Source organism: Amphiura filiformis, chromosome 12, assembly GCF_039555335.1.
Source record: "Amphiura filiformis chromosome 12, Afil_fr2py, whole genome shotgun sequence".
Lineage (NCBI taxonomy): Eukaryota > Metazoa > Echinodermata > Ophiuroidea > Amphilepidida > Amphiuridae > Amphiura > Amphiura filiformis.
The window spans coordinates 58314338-58336257 of NC_092639.1; the positions used below are offsets into that span (position 1 = coordinate 58314338).

General features: G+C 37.2%; 1 protein-coding gene across 1 annotated transcript; it reads right to left on the minus strand.

Annotated features, from left to right (window-relative positions):
- Positions 1 to 5325: 5325 nt before the first annotated feature.
- On the minus strand, positions 5326 to 21689 carry LOC140166491 (uridine-cytidine kinase 2-like). The gene is made up of 6 exons (XM_072189969.1): positions 21579 to 21689; positions 18495 to 18654; positions 12215 to 12311; positions 10826 to 10971; positions 9771 to 9917; positions 5326 to 7803 (listed from the first exon to the last, which is right to left on the minus strand). The coding sequence occupies exons 1-6, from the start codon at positions 21681 to 21683 to the stop codon at positions 7583 to 7585; spliced, it is 876 nt and encodes a 291-aa protein (XP_072046070.1). The 5' UTR covers positions 21684 to 21689; the 3' UTR covers positions 5326 to 7582.
- Positions 21690 to 21920: the final 231 nt, after the last annotated feature.

Below are 21920 nucleotides of genomic sequence, written 5' to 3' on the forward strand. Positions count from 1 at the left end.
AATATGTCTTTATCTATGTTTTGATGTAGGGGAACACAAATTAGACACTTTTAAGGTAATTAGCAGGAACATATACTGAATAATAAGTTGCCAGCACTGAATATCATCCCAATTTTGTTGAAGAGAACAGCTGAAATCTACTTCTTAACCCTAACCCGCCTGAATACTACAAAATACTACTTGATATATGCGCTGTTCGTGCATGCATCCCATGTGTGATGACGCAATCGCCCTAAGTGATATATAGGCACGGTTTCGCTGGCCAGCGAAGCCCAAGACCCGTGGCAAAGTGTCGCCGACCGAGTGCTTGGCATGCGAGGGGTCCCGGTTCAATCCCACCCAGAGCAAACAACTTCTTTCCTTCTTTTCTCTCTTTTATTCTTTCCTTCTTTCCTTCCCGTCAGCCGAAAAGCCCGTGAGGGGGTTAGGATTAGGTTACCACTATCGAAACTCAGTATAGGCTTCCTTAACCCTAACCCGCCTGAGTGCTACAACATACTACTTTATAATATGCGCTGTTCGGGTATGCATCCCACGTGGTGTGATGACGCAATCGCCTCTAAGTGATATATAGGCACGGTTTCGCTGGCCAGCGAAGCCCAAGACCCGTGGCAAAGTGTCGCCGACCGAGTGCTTGGCATGCGAGGGGTCCCGGTTCAATCCCACCCAGAGCAAACAACTTCTTTCCTTCTTTTCTCTCTTTATTCTTTCCTTCTTTCCCTTCCCGTCGCCGAAAAGCCCGTAGGGGGTTAGGGTTAGGGAGTAGAAATGTAAGCGGGATATTACATGTGTTTACTTGACATGTCATTGCATTTGTAATTTCTAGTAACTGAGAGTAACCTACATTTTGTATTACACTAGGATATTTTCTCTAAAGCACCAATATCTACTGACAAGTTTGATTCTGGTTTCTTTGCATTTTGAATGGATTGTCACAGTTCTTCACACGAAAATTTCACCATTTGAATCTACTGTCGACTTTCATTGGTCGCATTTGATGAATATCTGGGGCTTCTGTAACCCTGATTTTGCTACGTTGTTGTTTTTCAGTTAAGTGTGCAAGGATATTGATAGAATCATGTATCACAGTACATGCATCTAGAAGTTTCATGGTTCTAGCAAGTTTCCTTATTTTCAATTCTGTTTTCTTCACGAGTGTTAGTCGCTTTGATATTTAACCGTCTGCGGGTAATTGCATCTGAAACACTGTCAGAACTTCTTCTTGCCCATTTCCATTTTTTTTTTTTTTTAGCATTGCTAATAAGTGGTGTGCATGTCTGACGGGTTTGAACTGATCGACGTGGACCCACCACAATGCGCAGATCATGCACCTGATAAAGTCTCAGAAACATTGAACAGAAAATTGGTGTTCAGAAGCTGCTAAACATGACTGCCGTAGAGAAAGTGTTCACCTCACGTGGATCTAGTGTCCATAACATTGGCCCTTATTCGAAGCTACATTCTCCAAGTCATGCAGCTCACTCCATATCCCTCTATAATGAATAAACTTCATGGGTGGAGACACAAGGCATCGCTTCAAAGGTTTCATATCAAATAGATTTGGTAGGATTGCTGAGATTGCGAAGGAATTCTAGTGTCATCGGCAGTGTCCATCATAGACTTGGCAGATGGTGTCCACGTGCAGAAATTGGTTCCTGCATTGTAGAAAGTGGTGAAGAACTGAGACAATCCATTCAAAATGATGTGTATCCAGAACCAAACTTGTCAGCATATATTGATACTTTGTTGAAAAATATCCTATTGTAAAATACAAAATGCAGGTTGTCACAGTAGAAATTACAAATGCAATGACATACCATATTAAGCACATGTGAACTAACCCTGTTTATATTTCTACTCCTTAGAGAAGTAGATTTCAGCAGTTTTCTTCAACAAAATTGGATGGTATTTTTATTCTGGCAACTCACAATTCGTGTATGTTACTGCTAATTATGTTAAAAGTGTCTAATTTGTGTACCGCTACATCAAAACATAGATAAATATACATTTGTAGCCATGTATCTGTCAAAATGTGCTATTGCAAGCAAAATGACATCATTTTGGCGGCCATTTTGAATATCTGGCAACTGATAACTCGTACAGGGTACTCCAATTCTTCATATAAGTGTCAAAGGTGTGCTCCCAGATCCAAAAACATATAAAAAAGACTTATTTGAAGTCATGTATGTACTAAAATATGCTATTACAAGCAAAATGGCCTCATTTTGGCAGCCATTTTGAATTTTTGACGACTAAACTTGTACAGGATAGAGATAATTATCTCAGAAGTGTCAAATTTGTGTTTCTTAACCCCCAAAACATATAAAAAGACACATTGAAGCTATGTATCTACTAAAATATGCCAGAAACAAGCAAAAATATGTTATTTTGGCAGCCATTTTGAATTTTTGAATAGTAGGGGGTCAAACGTCATCGGAGGTCAAAATTTTGACGGATTTGTGTTCTACGCTATAGAAACAACTCGTTTTAAATCACTTTTGTAAAAAAAGTTCAGATTCGCCCAACCCTACTATTGGCTTGAACAGGTGCGCGAGAAACAAATAACACCAACTCAGTAGCCAGGAAGTCTCGAAACTACCAACTTGCGACTTTTCGCCCACTTCATGGTAGCAGGTCCCATTATGTTTATAGGATATAATTGTATCCATATATGGAGTATACTATCAGTTCATAATACATTAATAGTTAATTGTTCACCCTATCATACATGAAATCTACAGGAGACCTGGTGCATATCATGTAGTGTGCATTAGGCCTCTTGGTGCATTCAACATTGGTTTGTGCATAATAATACTTGCAGACCTACATGTATGTATCTACAATGTAAACGATTTGAACTCTTACACCAAAACATCAGCCTCTTCTTCAGGTCACTAGACAACAAAGTAAAACTTACAGTCTCTATTTTGTATAATAAATATTTCTGTTGTTTCACAATTCAGGTGGTAATACTGTATCCGCATTTAAAAATAGACTGTGGCTCTGCAACAAGCTATTCTAGTTAAAATCCATACACCCCCAATGGATGACATGACCTACTCTCCCACACCGGGGGTGTTGAATTTAATGGGAACCCCATTTGAAATTCACATACCCTGTGTGGAAGATGAAGATCATGTTTTCCACAAAGGGTGTATGCAGGGATGAAAACAAGCACTGACATAATTTCCTGAAACTGCTTTAACATTTCCTGAAGTGTATACTTTGTACAGGGAAGATCCAAGCAAAATTTCGTGAAATCCGGTAATTTCCTGAAGATTTACATCCCTGTGTATGGATTCCAACTGGGATAGCCCAATACTGTCCACAACTTTGTTTGCAGTTTTATAATTAACACATATACCAAATGTGTGTGCATACATAGTCTGGTAATGTATCATAGTGTTATGTAATAATGTGGGCTGTAGCAGTCTAGCTACCACACTCTATTTCTATAATTATTATGTTGTCTATAAATAGCTTCACACATTCTAAAAAGAATCACTAGGGAGTTCTTTTCTAACAAATTGAAGTATGCAAAAACGGCTTTACCCAAAATCCCTTGTGAAGAACTTAAAAAATGGTTTTAATTCATATATTTAATATGCAACTGGAAGCAATAAGGACATAGAAAAATAAATAAGCAATGTTCACTATGCCTAAAGTTACGTTTGCTATATTTACCAAAATATTGTAATCCGGCATTTCTAGCAAAATGATAATTTACTTTGAGCACCATATTATGGAGTCTTTGAGAACTTTGGACCTAAATTTTTGGTTTCAGGCAAAACCTAATAGAAAGTTAGCAAATAAGCTTACAGCAATATCCAACATAATTCCCCATTCATCGTTTAGAACTTTGGTTAGATTTGAATATATTTGTAAATTTGCATGCAACTCAATACAATATACATGTATTTGTAAACTGAAACCAACTTTGAAAAATTTGCATTTTACTACATAACTTCTAGCGATGCACCGATCCCATCGGTAGCTTCTGAATCGGTCCGATTTTTGCCTCAGCGGTGTTGCCGCTCTAAATGCAAAATCAGTATTTGGGCTTCAAAATTCATGAAAGCAATATGCTAAGATGTCATATTTTACAAGAAAAGTTTATCACTTCAAGATGTTTATCAGAAGTAGGTAATTTAAACTTAGCTTGAATACTTCAAGGCCTCGTATTGTGGTACCTTTTTTACCCACAATCCATTATGTTACCTAATAAGAGCACAACCCAAATGAGCATGTGTAGTTGTTGAAACAACTGAAGGATTGAATCTAGTTTTAACTAGTTTCTCCTTTTTAAAAACTATTTTCCATCAGTCACAATTGATTATTGCTGAATATAGAGGGCACTCTAGTTAATTAATTGTCTCGGTCCCAGCCGGTTTGTGTTCCTCCGTCACTAAACAAACCGTCTGGCGACAACCCCAAAATGACTATCGCTGATTGGTTAATGAATTTCCAAATAAAACTGTTTTCAATTGGCTATAGGACGTGACTTGTGTAGTGACAATAAACATCGTAGACCCTCCACTATTTGTAGATACCGCAAACGAAAAATGTACGCTAGCTTTAGCAGCCACTGAGGCGCCGATCGCCTGATATCGCTTTCATGTACGCTGATTTGCAGCGCGTACTCACGCACATTGTGTGGATTTATGTAGCATAGCTGTCAATCAACCGCTGCATGCGCTGAAGCCCAGCGTTGATTGACAGCAAAATTTAACGCCAGTATTTTGGGAGTTGATGTTCAGCCAATCAGAAAAGACCTACTATGAGGTTGTCTCCAGACGGTTTGTTTAGTGACGAAGGAGCACAAATCGGGTGGGACCAAGACTAGTTAATTAATTTCTCAAGGAGTGTAGGACATGTTAGTACAGATCAAGATCGGATGATTCAGGAAGCAAAATGATTAGTAGATATAGATCTAGGGCAGATCAGTGCATCACTAGAATATGTCAATAAAAATGACTTCTTCTTCTACCCTGTCTAGCTAAGTAACTAAACTGGCTGTATTTACAATTGAGCAAACTGAAATATAAACAACTTTCAATCTGAAGTATAGTATTGTACAGTACAAGTATAAGGTTGACTTTATCAGCCCTGCAAGATTGATTTTCAAGTACTTGTAATGCCTTGTTTTTTAACCAGGTCTGGAAAAATGCTGAATCCAGGATGGAAGCTCATTTATGGGAAACTTTGGGATTTGGAAGGAACTTTGGCTTCCCAATACAATATAAGATATACCTAGAGAAATTTTGGAAAATGTTTGGCATTTTGTAGTGAAAGTGGGCTTTTCTCAAGAAGCTAACATTTTTCCAGTCCTGTTTTGTAACAGAGAAGCCACTTTTTTCAAGTCCAAATATTCAGACATTATTATTTTCAGCTCATTTTGTGACTTACTGCACAAAATGCTGTTTTTTCCCTCCCTTTTACCAGTTTCACGCTCCTTGAGTAGTACTATGTGACATCAACACATTGAGTTTTTAAGCATAAAATTACAAAAATGTATGTGCGGTGAGTTGCATGATGAAAGTTACTTGACAAAACTTGTAAGAAAACATTACCATGCTGCTTTTGGTCCTGTAAAGGATATCAAAAATTTCTTCAGAAAAACAAGTCATGCAACTTAAATCACCTTTCTTCAAATGAAAACTTTAGACATATACATATTACCTAACCTTCTTCACTGGTACATCAAATCAATTTTACTTTACATAATTACACTAGGACTGAATGAGAAAAATCACTCCAACAGGATTAGATTTTGTCTGAATGAGAACCAATCATTTTAAAGAGAATCTTCACTGATTGGACTAGACACATATAACTTCCATAAACTTGACCTTTGGCTTTAAACAATGAGGTATTCAATGACAAAAGATTAGTGTTGGCCAGGGACAGGCGATTTGCGCGGAAAAAAATAGCAAATTGTGCGGAATTGCGCGGAACTCTTTTTTCAGTGCAAATCATGTATCCCTGCCCATAGGAAAAAAAATAGCCAATTGCGCGGTAAAAAAGTTCCGCAAATCGCCTGTCCCTGGTGTTGGCCGATCCAGATCAGCAAGTGAAAATTGAGCCGGTGAGAGTAAAATCTGCCTTGAATTAGGATCAGAGAAAATGTTATCAGCTGCTGATCTTATACCAATCTCTCAGTGAAACCTGAAAACCACAATAAAATAACAGCAGAAATTTCAGAAATACATACATTCTGTCTTAATCGTGAAATGCTTAAAAGTTAATAGCTAATCACATCCAAGCAAGAACATCATGAAATTTTATGCACTGGCAGCACTTCAGATCATGATTTGCATGAATTTTCCAGATAAAGAAAGATTGACGACTTCTTTTTCGAGATGTTCAAAACAGTGCCGCTGCTAGCAACAGTGTTACTAAAAAAAAGATTGATGACCCTGTATTTTCCAAGATGTATTAGTTCTAAATCGGGATCGGCTGATCTGTCAAGTTTGTGATCGGAGATCGGCAATGCTGATCTTGGGCTGGATCAGCCAACACTACAAAGAACCACATAAAAATTGAAGGATAATAACATTAATAACCATGTGATGGATTTCTGTATTTATAAGCACTTTGCATTGTATGTAGATGCAATCCTTTTTGAAGGTATATAGTTGGTTTTGCTACGAAAAAGGATATAAAACCAAGCCCAACTGGCAATTACCACCATTGGACAATTTCACTCCCAGCTAGCCAGACCCACTCAATGATAAACCACAGTGGATAAACCAACTGATAGAATAATGTATATAACCTGTTGGCACTTTTCACACCCTGTTGACAGCTCTGTCACTTCGCCGTCGTAGTGTAACGTCAAAATCGATCATTGCCAGGTCAATGGTTTACGATATCTGTGTTAAGAACCACAATCAAAATGATCAGAACACAAAGTCAATGGGATTCTAACAGGTTTGCAAACCAAGTGTGAACCAGTTACTACGGTATGACGTATTCACTACGACGGAGAATAGGGGATCAGTAGGGGATTTTGGAGTGATTAGCAGTTTTATTCCTCTTTTGTAGGGAAACTTGACTACATGTATACTACAAAGCATTTGCAATGGAAATACGACATACAGTGTATCCATCTATATGGGAATTTTATGAAATAAAATTCCACATTTTCTTTCAGCAGCTGCAACAAAGCATTCACTGTAATTTAACACATTGTTTTACACATACTGAAATATTATTCACACCCTTCTTGTGACCAACATAATACTTATAATAAAAACATGCTGTCATGCACCAACAAAGGTTGAAGCACTTCGGAAGCAGAACATCTGAATCTGCTACAAGAATACGACACCATGTACCACCTGCTACACTGTGTAGTCTACCTGTTATTCTACAAACCAACGCTTAATGTGATGACAACGATTGCTATACATCAGTGTGGTGTATAGACTGGATGGACTCTTCACACAATTTCAGCAGAAATTTGAGACTTTGTCTGATTCAAAAGAGAGCCATGCCAAAGTCTCGACGATTTCACACAAAAAAATTGCACAAACGGTTCATGCATACATCTACCGACAGCAGCGGAGGAAACCAACTTGGATCAATGTGGTCTGCTTCCGCTTTCGGAGGGATTGCGTTTCCGTGGAGGTGCGACGTCTCCCGATGCGGAGACGCTGATGCGCTCTGAAAGGCCACCTGTGAAGCCATTGCTGGAATAACCATTTGTGCCGCTTCCTCCATTTGAGTTACCATGACCATTCTTATACTTGAGACCGCCATTTAGAATGTCCTTAATGTGTTGGGTGATTAATCCTATTGCCACTGTCAAGAAAAAGAACACAGATGCAGACATTAGAGATATGATAAACATGACTAAGTGTCATATCGAGGGCTCTGTGTGCAACACTGCCGTATCTCCATTTTGGTTTTTGAGAAAATTGTATAAAGATTCTGGACTTATCTAGGCCTTTAAGACCCCCGAGAGCTCAGCCCTTTCAGAACTATTTTTATGATCATCCCATGCAGGACTTTTACACAAAAGACCTTTATGTGTGACATTTAACAATTATGTTTTAACAAATTGAATAGAGCTAAATTGCACTAACCAATTTGACCCCAAAATGTAGCTTCTCTAGTAAGGAGTTTATGGACCTCCTTCTTCTCAAACCATCCAAGTGACAGAGGCTAGTCAAAATTAGTGTCACATGTCAAGTGTTATCATGGGTATTATCATCTTTTAATCATTGCTTGCATCCCCACATACCATAGTGTTATCAAATTGTAACAGCTGGATGGGTATGTCAGTTTGCACTATCATTAATGCCAGCTGCTCATGAGCTAAATATAAACCTATCATGGGTAAAATCAAACCAACTGAAAGATAGCAATATATTCAATATCAGCAGTTTTCATTCCACACATGAATCCATTTGCCCATGTATGCTCTATTGTAAAGATGAACACTTTCTTTTAGAAAACTAAAGGCAGCAGTTTTTATGCAATGTATTGGTATTTTTCAACTCAATATTCAACACACTAATTAGTCAAATTTAATATGTTTATCTTAGATTGAATTTTGAATTGGTAAAAAAGCATTCATCTACAAAGATGAATTAAAAACTTCTTATGTCTAGTTCATTGCCAGACTGTTCCTCTTTTTGCATGTATTTTTTCATTCCAAAAGACATTGTTTGACCTTTGACTAAAGTGGCCAAGTTTTCCATAATTTACGGACAATGGGAAAAATTATGATATTTTCCAGAGTATTAATCTAAAAATGCCATTTTGCAAAAATTAAGCTCACTTCCACCTAAAAAATTGGCTTTTTTCAATTCATTCAGCAAAAGGCCCATACATACATACATTACATACAAGGCATTTATAGGGCGCCATTTCATAAAGACCATGGCGCCAAGATGGAAAACAAAACATTTGAAAGGCAAAATAAAATAGCAAACTGAAACAAAGCCACCAGATTATTGTGGGAACAGGAAGGTTTTGAGACCTTTCTTGAAACTTGGCAGAGAGACAGCAGTACGGAGTTCAGATGGAAGTGAGTTGCAGAGCGCAGGTGCGGTGAGAGAAAAACTCTTGTCGAAAGCTGATTGCAGGCCTTTAGGGTTAAAGTTTGGCTGAAATCAACTCCATTTTTGACAGCCTGATATTTTCTTCAATTCCTTTATTTACTATATCCAATTACTGGTCATAATTTCACCGTTTTATCCCCTGTTCAGTACCACGATCGGCTGACAATAATTTGCATAATTATTAGGTATTTATTAACAGTGTTTCTAGAACTTCAGATTTAGAAAGTTTTAGAAAATGGAAAAAACACAGAATTTGATAAACCAGAAAACTTGCCAATCTGCCTTTGACCCTACTAAAAATACTTAGGTTATGCCACCACTAACAGTTGATGACATAAGACAGCTAATGTTTGTACTGTGTGTGATTGTGATAGCTGTCTTATGACTTGGGCCATCTGCTATCAGTACTATGACAACATGCTAAGACTTTAGGTCAAAGGTGGACCCAGAAGATGACTTCCGATTAGCCTTTTTGAGATATGGTGTACACAATAGGAGGGCAGTCTTCAATATGGGTAAAACCCGGCAAATTCAAAAGACTTTGCCCATGACGTGCAGCGCCATCCTATTGTGTCCACCATATCTCGAAAAGACTAATTGAATATAAATTTGGTGGAGATTAATATTTTACCTAGTGGCACACTTTGACCAAGTAAGAAGAAAATCGGCTGATATAAGCAGTGCTTGATGTCCCCCTCTTACCTGTATTTTCCACACCCCTTGGAATGATAACATCAGCATATTTCTTGGTGGGAAGACAAAACTCCTCAAATGCTGGTTTCACATAGGTCACATATTGCACCAGAATGGTATCCAAGTCTCGACCCCTCTCTTTAATGTCGCATAGTACTGGGAAAAGAACAAAAGCAGTTAGAATATTTGATCAGTTGCTTTTATAATTGAATACAAAAAGTAATTGTCAAAAGTTTTCATGATGAACAAGATCAAAACAAAGTTTTAATATCAAGTCTATACACGAATACAGGCTGCTTCTAAATCACATTCAAACAAATGCACATAACTTCTTGATCCAAATAATTCTGTAGGATTAAAAACAAAATTACTGTCGCAATTTTTATTTCAAACTATACTGGTCACAATTATAAATTGTGTATGTATTTTAATTGGAATTGCACAACATAAGACTTTGCATCATAAAAACAGTTGATAACATACCTTCCCTCTATAATTTGGTTCACCTCAAGTTCTGTAGCGACATCTGTGCATATATTTAGTTGGCCCCAGTATCGAATCGCACTTGAAGCGTACCAATGTATAGCGAACCAATATAATTTGTTTGCTTGCCCTCCACCATTTAGTTAGTTTATAATTTTAATGTTTTTTTATTAGTTTTTCTGTGTCTAAATTTCATTTCAAAGCTAAATTAGGCTAACAACATTTTTCTTTGGAAGAAAATAATTACTCTAAACTCATTATAACATTTATAACTGTCTATTCCTGCATCCATGTTTCCAATAATATTGGAATAAACGTATGCCTTTAAGTATGCACTCGTTTGAATCCATTTTTATGGTGTATCTTGCATATTGAAGGTCTGGAAGTGAAGTATTGCTGTATCTTTCCATGTGACCATGTTCATTGCCTACAGGCCTATACAGTAGTGAGTAATTAAAAAAAGGGCACACAAACAAATTTGTTTGGCCTTATAATACACAAGTTTATGGGATGTGTCAGTATGTGGAGATATCACCATAGGATATATTAGAGTAATACTGCCAAAATCAAATTAGGCTCACCTCTTCTAGATAGCCGTGTGTCTGCATCTGTGTCTACAAATAATTTCATATCAAACATATCCCTGATGTCCTTCCAATAGAAGGTCAGAATGCCCTCACATAGTACTACATCGGCTGGGTAGATGGTGGTAAATTCATCCTCTTTTCTGAAAATGATAAAATATCAAAGACAAATGTTAAATAGGAGTCCATCATGGAGTTATTTCAAACTACATGTAAAAAGGTATGATAGAGGTGATGGTTGGAATGAGATGCCAATCATTCATTCATTCTCACAAAGGTTGTCTACATTTTTGGAATTTCAAAGTCGGTAAATTCAAATATGCCCAACAGCAAGTGCAGGAGTATGCAATGCATGAAAAGTTCTCCACATTCAAAATATTAATGGCTATAAATTTACACTCAAGTTGATTTATCTATAAAATTTTTATAAATCAATTGAGTTCGCTCAAATTAAGCATGTATATACACACACGCTTGAAGAAGCTGCATCTATGCAAGCGCGAAACAGCTGCCTCCACATGTTGATGTCACTGCCCCATCACTGCCATCAGGGTGAAAAAAATAGTCTTCCTTTATGTTTTACTCTTTTTTTACATAATTGTGTTTTATTCACTTTGTTATGTTCAAGTTTAAAGCCACTTCCTGAAATTTCAGGAAGCCAAATTATCAACTTTGGTACTAAAATATGTAACAGAATGTATAACAGCCCGGTGGGTTGGTACACATCATAATAAGAATCAAGGCAATGAAACTGATATTATTCTGGTCAACTTGGCTGGGTGCCGAAGGTAAAATCACTCAATTAGAACAAATGGCAAGGACAATCATATATGGGTCACGTCTTGTAACAGGGGTGATGACCTTAAGCAACACACCTGACTTTGTCACTGTGCAAGTTTGAATGCCCAGAAGCCAAAATGACAATTGATATTGACCTTGACTATGAAGAATGGTATTTTAACCATTTATAGGATCATGTGTATGCACCAAATTGGAACCAACAATTCGCAATAACAATTATTCATTATTATAATCCAACAAACGTACGCCTACTCTGATGCATGCATATAGCTGATGATTTATAGCATGTGCATTTCACAGCACCTGTTGGCAGCACTCAAGCTTCTGTCACCATGCACAGGAATTGACAATCTGTGCCACATACAGTGTCTTCCTCAAAACAGCTGCAATTTCAACGAAGACTTTAACTGTTGTTTTGTCTGAATTCTATAATTGTATACATATGTTTATGTACTGTCTCTGTCACACAAATTAAGTATCATACTATAAGAGCTCTATCAAATAAGCTCGTGATAAGGCCTTTAATAGTGGGCCTATATGGGGAATTATGAGCATCTCAGGGTAACCATTTGGGATGTATCATACCTTGAGTTGGTTTGCTTGTCATATTTTGGAATTTTGACAGTTTGCCCTGAGTGAATGTCCTTCAGTGTCTTCCTGATGAGATCAGTATCTAAAGCACCTAGAACAGAAAAGAAAATAAGAATAATGTTAACATCAACAGCAATAGTAACAACAGCAGCAGCAACAGCAATTATTTAAAAAAAGAACATAAATTAGTAAATTACACATTTTAACAACTGATGGCGATATAAACCACCTGCTCGCAGTCATGATATAATCATTTCAATTAATCTGATCGCATGAAGCCTTTGAAAAGGCATGTTTCAAGCCAGGGTTTCAAGCGACAACAATTTTCAAAAACAGTTCTGCCAAAGTCAGGATTTCACACCTCTTTTGGAGGACAATTAAGACTGACTAGTTTTGTCTTTCATACAAATTATGCATGCACCAATTAAGGCTCTGAGTGAGTCCCGGGAATTCGAGTCCCGCCCGATAATCCTATTACCCGGGCAGGAAATTCCCTGCCGGTACCAAAATTTAAAAAAAAATTAAAAAAAAATTAAAAAATTTTAAATTTTTTTTTTTTCAAAGTTTTTTCCCGGTTTTGTAGTGTCTCTGGACCTAGAGACCTAAATGCTAGGATCATGGTTGACCTAAAAAAAAAAAATTGAATTTTGCACATTGTTTTGTGTTTTTAATCTGAAAATTGATACATAGTTTTCATGTCATACTCTATTAAGGTTATACTAAACTTTGTAATGATCGATCCAGAATGAGACTGCATGTAGCCCCCTTTAAAATTATCTATTTCTGGAAATAAATATCGTAGAGAGAAAACGCAAAATACGTTTAAAAGCTGAAAGTGTAAGGGTTATTATTATGCTTGAATTTTACACTTGGCTCAAACAGAAATGTACTTTTCAAACATTTCAATTTTTTTTCAATATCCGGAGCATCAAGATTTTTGGGAACACGGCCATAATTTCTCAGTGGAAGTGGCGATTTTGTTGGGAACTACGACAAGACATTACAAACAAGTCAATAAAAGAATGTGCATATTCATTCTTGATATTGCTTGTCTCGATTTGTTTTAGTAAGCTTACATGTTTGCGAATTTGAAGTAAAATGGCCTCCACTTGTATGTCGTTTTGTAACCAGTAATAACAATTCCGTGCACGATTTCATAGACAAAATTCTGACCTACATTATTTCTATAAACCCTCTTCTATATGCAGGTGCTATTTAAATTTTTATTTCGATAGCAGAAAATTGAGATATTTGCTATTTTTCCGACTCGCTGCTGTCAAATTGTCTAGTTTCGCGATAAAAGATACAGCGAAATCAATTTTTTTTAGAACCATTTCACCTCGTTTATTTCGTGCTTTGAAGTACAAACTTCAAAATTGATATAGTGATTCTATATTTCAAGCTGCGTCATACTGTGTTTTTCTTACCTCTGATTGTCGCTGCTCAAGGCCAAAATTCAAATTTTTGGACAAAAGTGACACTCTCATTTTTTTTTAAACACGCTGTTTACGTGATCGACGGGCTCTATTTGCCCGATAAAGTGGTGTTGCCGAGTTTGGATTTTAAAATATTTAGGTATTTTCTAGCTTAAAATCTAGCGCCAATGAACCTGGTGCATGGGAGGGAAAATGTGTGTGTGTGTGGGGGGGGTAGTTAGGTAGCGAAAATAAATGTGCACATTTTCATGCTTGCTGCGCTTGCAACAGGTTTAAGTATGGGTATGGAAAGTGGGGATCACAAAAATTGGCATATAGGCCTAGGCCTATGCAAAGGGGGTGGGGCACAGTTTTGGCAGGCCAAGGGGGAGGGGCCACAAAAATTTGGTAGTCCAGGGGGGTGCGGACAAGCGATTTTTGGCTGGCCGAGACGGGAGGCAAGCGATTTTTAGCGAGTCGCTTGGAAATTTTGGCTTATAATTAGTAGGCTAATACCGGTAGGCCTACTGATTGCACAGCCTTTCGAGAAAGCAATTTTTTGGCAAGCCGGGCCGGGGAGGAATAAATTTTGGCATGTCGAACGGGAGGAAGAATGACTTTACCTAGCACACATTAAAGGGGCATTTCGTGATCCACAACCTCATACAACCCCATAGGCCTACGTCCTTTCTCACAAGTTAAGATTTTTATACCACTCATCCCGCTCTGGCCACATGTTTAGGCATTTTCACGCAGATCAATTCGTTAAGCAATGGAAAATATTGCCAAATTTGAATTTCGCTTTAAAAGCCTACTCCCCATTAAAAAAAACCCACTAATTTTGGGGGATTAAAAAAAGTTCTGTAAAATGAAACAAAAGGCTGCCTCAATCCTAATTAGGGCCTATTCATTTAAGGCCAGGCCTTCATTTCTGAAAATAGCGGGAGCTCAGTTAGTCACTGTACTCAGGAGCTTGACAAGGAGCTCAATTATATAATATCAATATTAAACTATAGGAGCAGCTCAATAAATGCCATTGGTAAAATTATTAGGCCTACGATATTTTATTTGACTGTGATCCTATGATACACTGTATATACCTTTAAAATTTCTAAAATTGGTGGAATTGAACAAGCTCTAAATTTCTCATACGTCCAGCATAACCAAGGGCAACTGGGGTGGGTGGGAAAGCCCCTAGCTATGGCCATACCCGTAGTGGCGGAACCAGAATTTTTTTCATGGTGCATGGGGGGAAGTGAATTTGAGACGGGCACTTGGAAATCATCATTTTGCACTAAATTGCCGCAAAAAGTGGAAAATTACATAATTGTGGGGATTTTGCCTAAAAACTGGGTGGGAAAGAAAAAATATTGGTGGAAATACTGCCCCCTCTAGCGGCGCCACTGCATATCCATAATCCATCCATGATGCTAGAATGACGGAAGTTCTGGCGCTGGAAATTCAATTTCAATATCACGAGTTTTTATCAGGGATTTTACCAAGGGAAGGCGATAGGTGTAGGATTTTGCTGATATACCAGGCAACCCGAGAAAGGAACTGAGGTGTGGCTAAATAAGGGAGTGTTCATTATAAATATTTTCCATTATCATACTTTCGACGCCGAGAGCATAATTATTTGAAGCGTAGGCCTACATTGAAAGAAAACGCACATGTCTCTGATTAGCTCGGGGATTAGCTACTGCGCAGCGCTGCGTGCTGGCCTGTTGTTGTCCCGGGTTGTTGTCGAGTGGAAATGGGAAATTTACGGGAAATTTATGAATGAACTTCCGCAACTTTGCAACATCATCACGCAGGCGGGCGTAGCTGGGATTTTTGAGGGGCCCAAATCCACCAAATTTCCCACTGGGGGCGGGGGCCCAAATAGACAATTTTTGCCAGGCTTATTGATAATAATCGTATATGGTAGGCCTATTGAGCTGTATTGCATATCGTTCGGATTCCCCATCTCTCTGCCCCTCCTCTCACCCTCTCTTTTTTTCTTTTTTTCTCCCCTCTTTCCCTCTTTTTTTTCTTGCACTAGGGGCGGGGGGCCCAAATAGGCAATTTTGCAATTGCCCCCCCGGCAGCTACGCTACTGTCATCACGGTAGACATCGCGGTAGCCTACAACTACAAGAAAGGTTTACAGACAAATATAGGCCTAGGTCTAGTAGGCCTATCAAAATGTTATATTTTATATTTTCTGGTGGACTCATGGAGAATATCATGTCATGGAGGTCCCGGCGCTGGGTTGGGGGGGTCTCAAGGCATTTTGGTATGCCTACCCATGCTTGATTCCGGAGGTTTTTAGCAGGCCCGACCATTTTTTTATAACACCTCGGTGGTCTCTTCAAAACATTTGTACCATGGGGATCAAAGTCACCCACATTTGGCCTAATTTGGCCAGCTTTTTAAGGGCACTTTTGCCAAAATGCGCCCAAAAGTTGGTCTTCGCTGTAAACCCACCCATCATAGTCGTTGAAAAGGTAGGCCTACTCCAAAACTGTGGCACATCCACGAACCCGAGGAGAGACCTCCATGGGTAAAAACACACCTCTAAGCGGGACCAGATTTATAATTTAAAATAGGCCTACATTTTGGAAGCCAGTCATCACGACAAAACGGGCCATGGTAGTGTTAATGGTATTAACACTTTGATTTTAGGCTTAAATGATGAGTGTAGGCCTATAAATTGCAAATTTGCACACACCCCGGGGGAACCTTCTCAAGTTGGTTTGGGTAAGGATGTGAGGCTGTGACTCCGAAAAACTACGGTACGATTTTAAACCAAATTTGAATAAAACAGACCCAAAATTGTATCAACTTTTGGACTGAAAGTTTTCGCAAATTTTTACTTTTTCGAGAAAATCATTGAAAAATACCATTCTTAAACCTAATTTTCAAGACACTGAGGGTCAATAAAATCATGGCTAAAAATGCAACAGAGTCTAAACTAAATGGCTGAAAATGCACCCCAAATCTGCCGACATCCCCACGACACGTATTTCACCTTATAGATTTGGAAAATTGTCGCAATAAAATAGGCCCGAACTTATCTCAAATTATCCCCCGAACAAATTTTTTTTTGCAGGTGAGGTTGGAGTCTTATTATTTTTATTCTCAGAGAGGATAGGGGTTGATATTTTTAGCAGGGTACAGTTTGTCTTGTTTTTGTTTTGTTTTTTGACGTTGAAGTTCCAGATTCTTTTTTTCATATTATTATTCATTTATTATTTATACCCTGTACGTGGGGAAAAAGACACACGACAGCTACAGAGAAGCCACGAAAAAACTCCTGTGAAGTGCATGAAAATGCCCGAAAATGTGCCAACCAAAACACCCTTAACAGGAAGATAAAATAAAAAACAAAACCAAAAACCCAGGAAATTTCCCGAAATAAGTTTCAAATTCTTTGTCCCCCACTAAAATTAATTATGAACACTCCCTTATGAAGTCTGCCCTCTTCCGGCTATTCTGGTAGTAGGCGTTGACAATTACTTTCATATTTTTGAAGCATGTTTGAACCCGATTTGTTCTCTATTCACATTTTTAACGCTGCAAGTAACATTTCAAGACCTATATTTGTGACAGGTATTTAATTATCTTGCTAGAGATGTGCCTAAAGTTGAAATTCAATATTTCGGATCGCAAAGATCGAGAGATATAAAGTTGCTGAATATCAGTTTAACACCATGGATCATATGGGCGTCTTATATGAACGATTATGATAGCTAAGCAAAATGGCTGGGATACAGGTTGTATAAATACTACATGAATATTCATGAACTATACAGATTCCATTCTTCTCTAATAATAAAGATGTCAATCACTCTCCTAGACGACAGTTGCTTGGCGCTTGTAAACAAATCGAATAATAGTGCTTGACATGAGCTAAAAAAATAGGCTAAAAACACATTTTCACACATTTTTTCCGGATTTTTTATTTCACTTGATAAGTAGACATATTTTCTTACGTATAAGGTAATAATATATTTTTTCTGGAGGTAAAGCCCTTCAACACTTTGTTTAACCTTAATGACATCAAAATGCATTGAATTTGTCTAGGTCCAGAGACACTACAAAACCGAAAAAAAACTTTTTTTTTTTTTTTTTTTTTTTTGCAAATTTTTTTTTTTTTTGTTTGGTACCCGGTACCCGCTCGAAAAAAAGTTCGGTACCGGGGCCGAATTTCCCGAAAACGAGAGCCTTAGCACCAATACACGAATCATCACTTTCAATCAGGTTTCGAATTCGTTTAAAAATTATGCGTAGCAGGTTTTGGCTAATTCATCATAATCAGGATACTTCCATATATATACTAAAGCACTATAAAAAGTGCTATAAAAATGCAAAAGTGGGTAGCAGTTGCTTCAAAATAAGGAGTAAACTGCTATGCGATACAGCCAAATTCGAATGCATGCCTGACAATATATATGTTTAGGCCATTTAAATTAAAATCCTGTGTCTCAAAGCTTGTGAGAAATTGAAAACCTAATGCGGAATGCGGGTTTTTTTAATTATTGTATTTTTTTATGTTTATTTTTTTTATTGTGTCAGTTACGAATTTCGGACAAGAATTTTGTGCAAAAATTATCCAATGTTGCAAATGTTAGAATATTTTTAGTAGACAAATAAAGTCACTGAGTATTATTTTTCTCTTTTATTGTTTTCGTGTCCAAAATTTGCAAAAAAAATCTGAAACTTGGATATGAATTTTGGGTTTTATTTAAAAAATAAATAAAAAGACATACAAAAATTGAACTTCTTGATTTTCAAAGAGGACTATGCGCACGATTTTACTATGGTAACGCGCACGGCAGCTTTGAGACACAAGATTTAATTAAGATGATTCTTATGTACCTGGATGGTCAAAGTTATAAGTTCCCTTGCAGGATTTGGCTTGGTCTTTTCTGTCTAACACCTTGTAGAAGTCATCAAGTGTTAGGATAGCGATCTTCTTCCTTCGACAGTCCACATTATGTTGTCCTAACTCCTCAACTATCTTTTCACACACGGAAGACTGAAAATGAAAACAAATAACAAGTAAACAGTGACAGCCAGGACTGATTAATAAATCTTGGTATGGTACTGTATAATTTTTGCATATATTTATATACAAGAAAATGTGAGGAATTTTATCAGTTTACTTCTTTTGAGACCTTTCTGTGTGAGGATCTTTTTTAACAATCTATTTAAAAATGGTAAAGTATAGATGGCCAATTTTTGGCAAAAATGACCATTTTATGTGACAAAATTTTACAGTCCAAATATTGAATCACTCAATTCCATTTTGAACTCAATTATAATTATTCTACTTGATCACCATGCAGTTCATGGTCAATTATATGTATGAAAGGTGAATTCAAATTTGCCATCAAAACTGCATCATTTTGCAGTGGCATGGCGTAGCCAGTGGGGGGCCAGGGGGGCTGGTGCCCTTCTGACAAAAAATGAAAGAAAAAATTGCCCCTCTGACAAATAATGAAAGAAAATCTGGTGGGTGAAGGAAAAGAAACTTAGGGCAAGGAGCCCCTTTTCCAGTTCCACACTAAAATTCATCTTTTTCATCCCGATCATCCATGGCGAAAATAGTGTCATTCATTCATTCATTTATATTTATTTGGCAAAAAGCGACACAAAATTGTACAATCAAACATACATAAGGCGTGGCAAAGTCGATTTTGAGTTTCCGTCAGCCTCACCAAGACTTCATTTTCGGACCAAGACTTGAATTCATTATTGCGATTTTGAAAAATAAAAATAAAAACTTATCATTTTTGCCAAAAAAACGATGAAAAGCCGTGCATTTTTAGTGGAAAAATCAAATTCAAAACATCGATTTCGCTACCGGCAGTAAACTCATTGCGGCCGGTTGATTGGCGTATGATAGTGATAGCCTAGATCCTGTAGGTCCGGTTCGCAACGCTTTGTAAATATGTTGACGTCGCTGTCCTTTTCCACGTGCGTATCATATACTGGACTGAAAGACTAATGCTGTCATTGGCAGATCAATGATTCTACAGTGCTGTTCGCGAAATCGCACAATAAATAGTGGTGTTTGTGCGAATTTAAAAAAAATATATTGATTCTGTTATTTTTGGATTTCTTTTCATAAATATCAATCATATACTTTAAAATAGTACTTGGTATCGCTTTTACATTATTTTACTGTACAAAATGGCAAGATTTATATATTTCAACTCTGCTCTATTGTGACACTGTTGCACGAAATATGCGGTCGAACAAAAATATTTTTCAATTCAATGTCTGCTGTTTGAGACTTTGCACAATATCGTTGTTTGTGGTAATTAAAGAAATATATTAATACTGTTAATTTTATATTTGTTTTCCCAATTGATCAATTATTTATTTTTAAATAGTATTCGACATAGTTTTAAATTAAATTTAATATGCAAAAAGAGCAAAAAATTATATATTTCAACTCCGTTGTGTTTATGACATTGGTGCAAGACAGCAACATCAACAAAACACGCATGGGGTTTCCCCTTTAATTTTGTTGGCGCAAGATTCGATAGTGAAGTTGTAAAGCTTACCAATTCATGAATTGCAATTGTTTCGTATTTTGATTTCAATTTGGACACTGCTGATTTTTACGACGTATAATAATAATAAGAAGAAAGGAATTGGTATCAATTTTGACCATGCAGCCTCTTTGCAAGTTTATATCTTTGGTTAAACATCCTTTGAGTGAGTGAGCGGTAAATAACGTGTTTTACACTCGCATTTTGTCATATAATGAAAGTCACGAAAATAATGAATAATGAATAATGAAAAAGTCACCTCACTTGTTTTCAAAAATTATGTGACGGGAAACTCAAAATCGATTGTTCGGGGCCTAAATTAACACACTGAAAAGCTGGACACCAAAAAGACACCAAAATGCCGAATTGCCAGGATGATAAAAGTCTAGCTTCCTGTGTAGACATAATTCCAATGGGGGTCCCAAAAAAAGATTTAAAAAAAAAGTCAAATAAAAAAATGTTTGCGCGCGCGTCTCAGAAAAGTTTTTTTGGAAGCTCAAAGACATGCATATGTACAGTCAGTGGCGGCACCAGGAATTTTCTTGGGGGGGGGGCAAAATCAACATATTTTGCACAAAATTGCTGCAAAATTTTTATATAATTTTTAAAGGTTTTGCCTCAAAAGTTGGGGGGGGGGGCAAGAAAAATATTTGGGGGTGGGCAAATGCCCCCATTTTCGCCGCCCCCGGCAATGTCCCTGTGTACAGTCTCTCTAAAAAACAAAACCGGTAGGCAAAACTCTTCGAAAAAATTATCTTGGAAGTCATGGAAGTTGGATGAATTTAATGAAGGATTTTCATTTATCTCATCATATCAACAAAAAATGCTAATATGATCTTAATTTTTAAACAAAATCAATGTATGAGCATGATTGTGAGTCCGCCTTAAACCATTGAAGAAAGAGGTACGCTTTTGAATGTTTTAACTGTTTTGTAATTTTTTTAAATCCAAATTGAAATTCCAAATATTGAATCACATAATGAATAAATGATGGATCGAATGATGATCATCATGATCATCAAATTCCATGGAAATTGGAATTTTCTTTTTTTAATTTTACCTGCTGAGCTGCTCGCTAAAAGTCTCCAACGAAAGCTCATTAAAATGGATTGAAAATCTTGTTTCTTAAGCTTTTTGTAAAATACCAAAGTGTTTTGAATTTGTTTTTGTTTTTTCTACTGTTTTTTTCCTGCGACCTTTCACTGTGACTGATGAAAGCTTGTGCAATGAAATATGACGCATGCACTGAATGAATGACTTGTGTGTACGAACGGCCACGGCCACATGGCAAACTCAAAACATCTTTTGTCCGACACGAGCAACTTTCAAACCAGTTTTTAACGAATCCACTGAACAATATTCTACCAAAATTAGTAATATATTTTCTTTACTGTCACATTACCTTTCCTGAAGCTGTTCCACCCGCAACTCCGATGAGAAATGGACGTTTTAGACTCCCATTTTCTTGCGATGTTTTCTCAAGATCTTTCATTTTCCTACCCGCCATAGCGAAATAATTAAAAATGAATCATCCGATAGGGTATATTGCTGATCCATTAATTATCCTTTTCTGGTGCATTGTGGGATTGAAAAGGGGCAAATCGATCGCTAATTTGCTCCCTTTTCTATCCCACAATGCACCAGAAAAGGATAATTAATGGATCAGCAATATACCCTATTGGCTGAGGTGACCCTCTAAGCTGAACAAAATTTATACCAACCTGCCCAAGTCGTACAATAATGT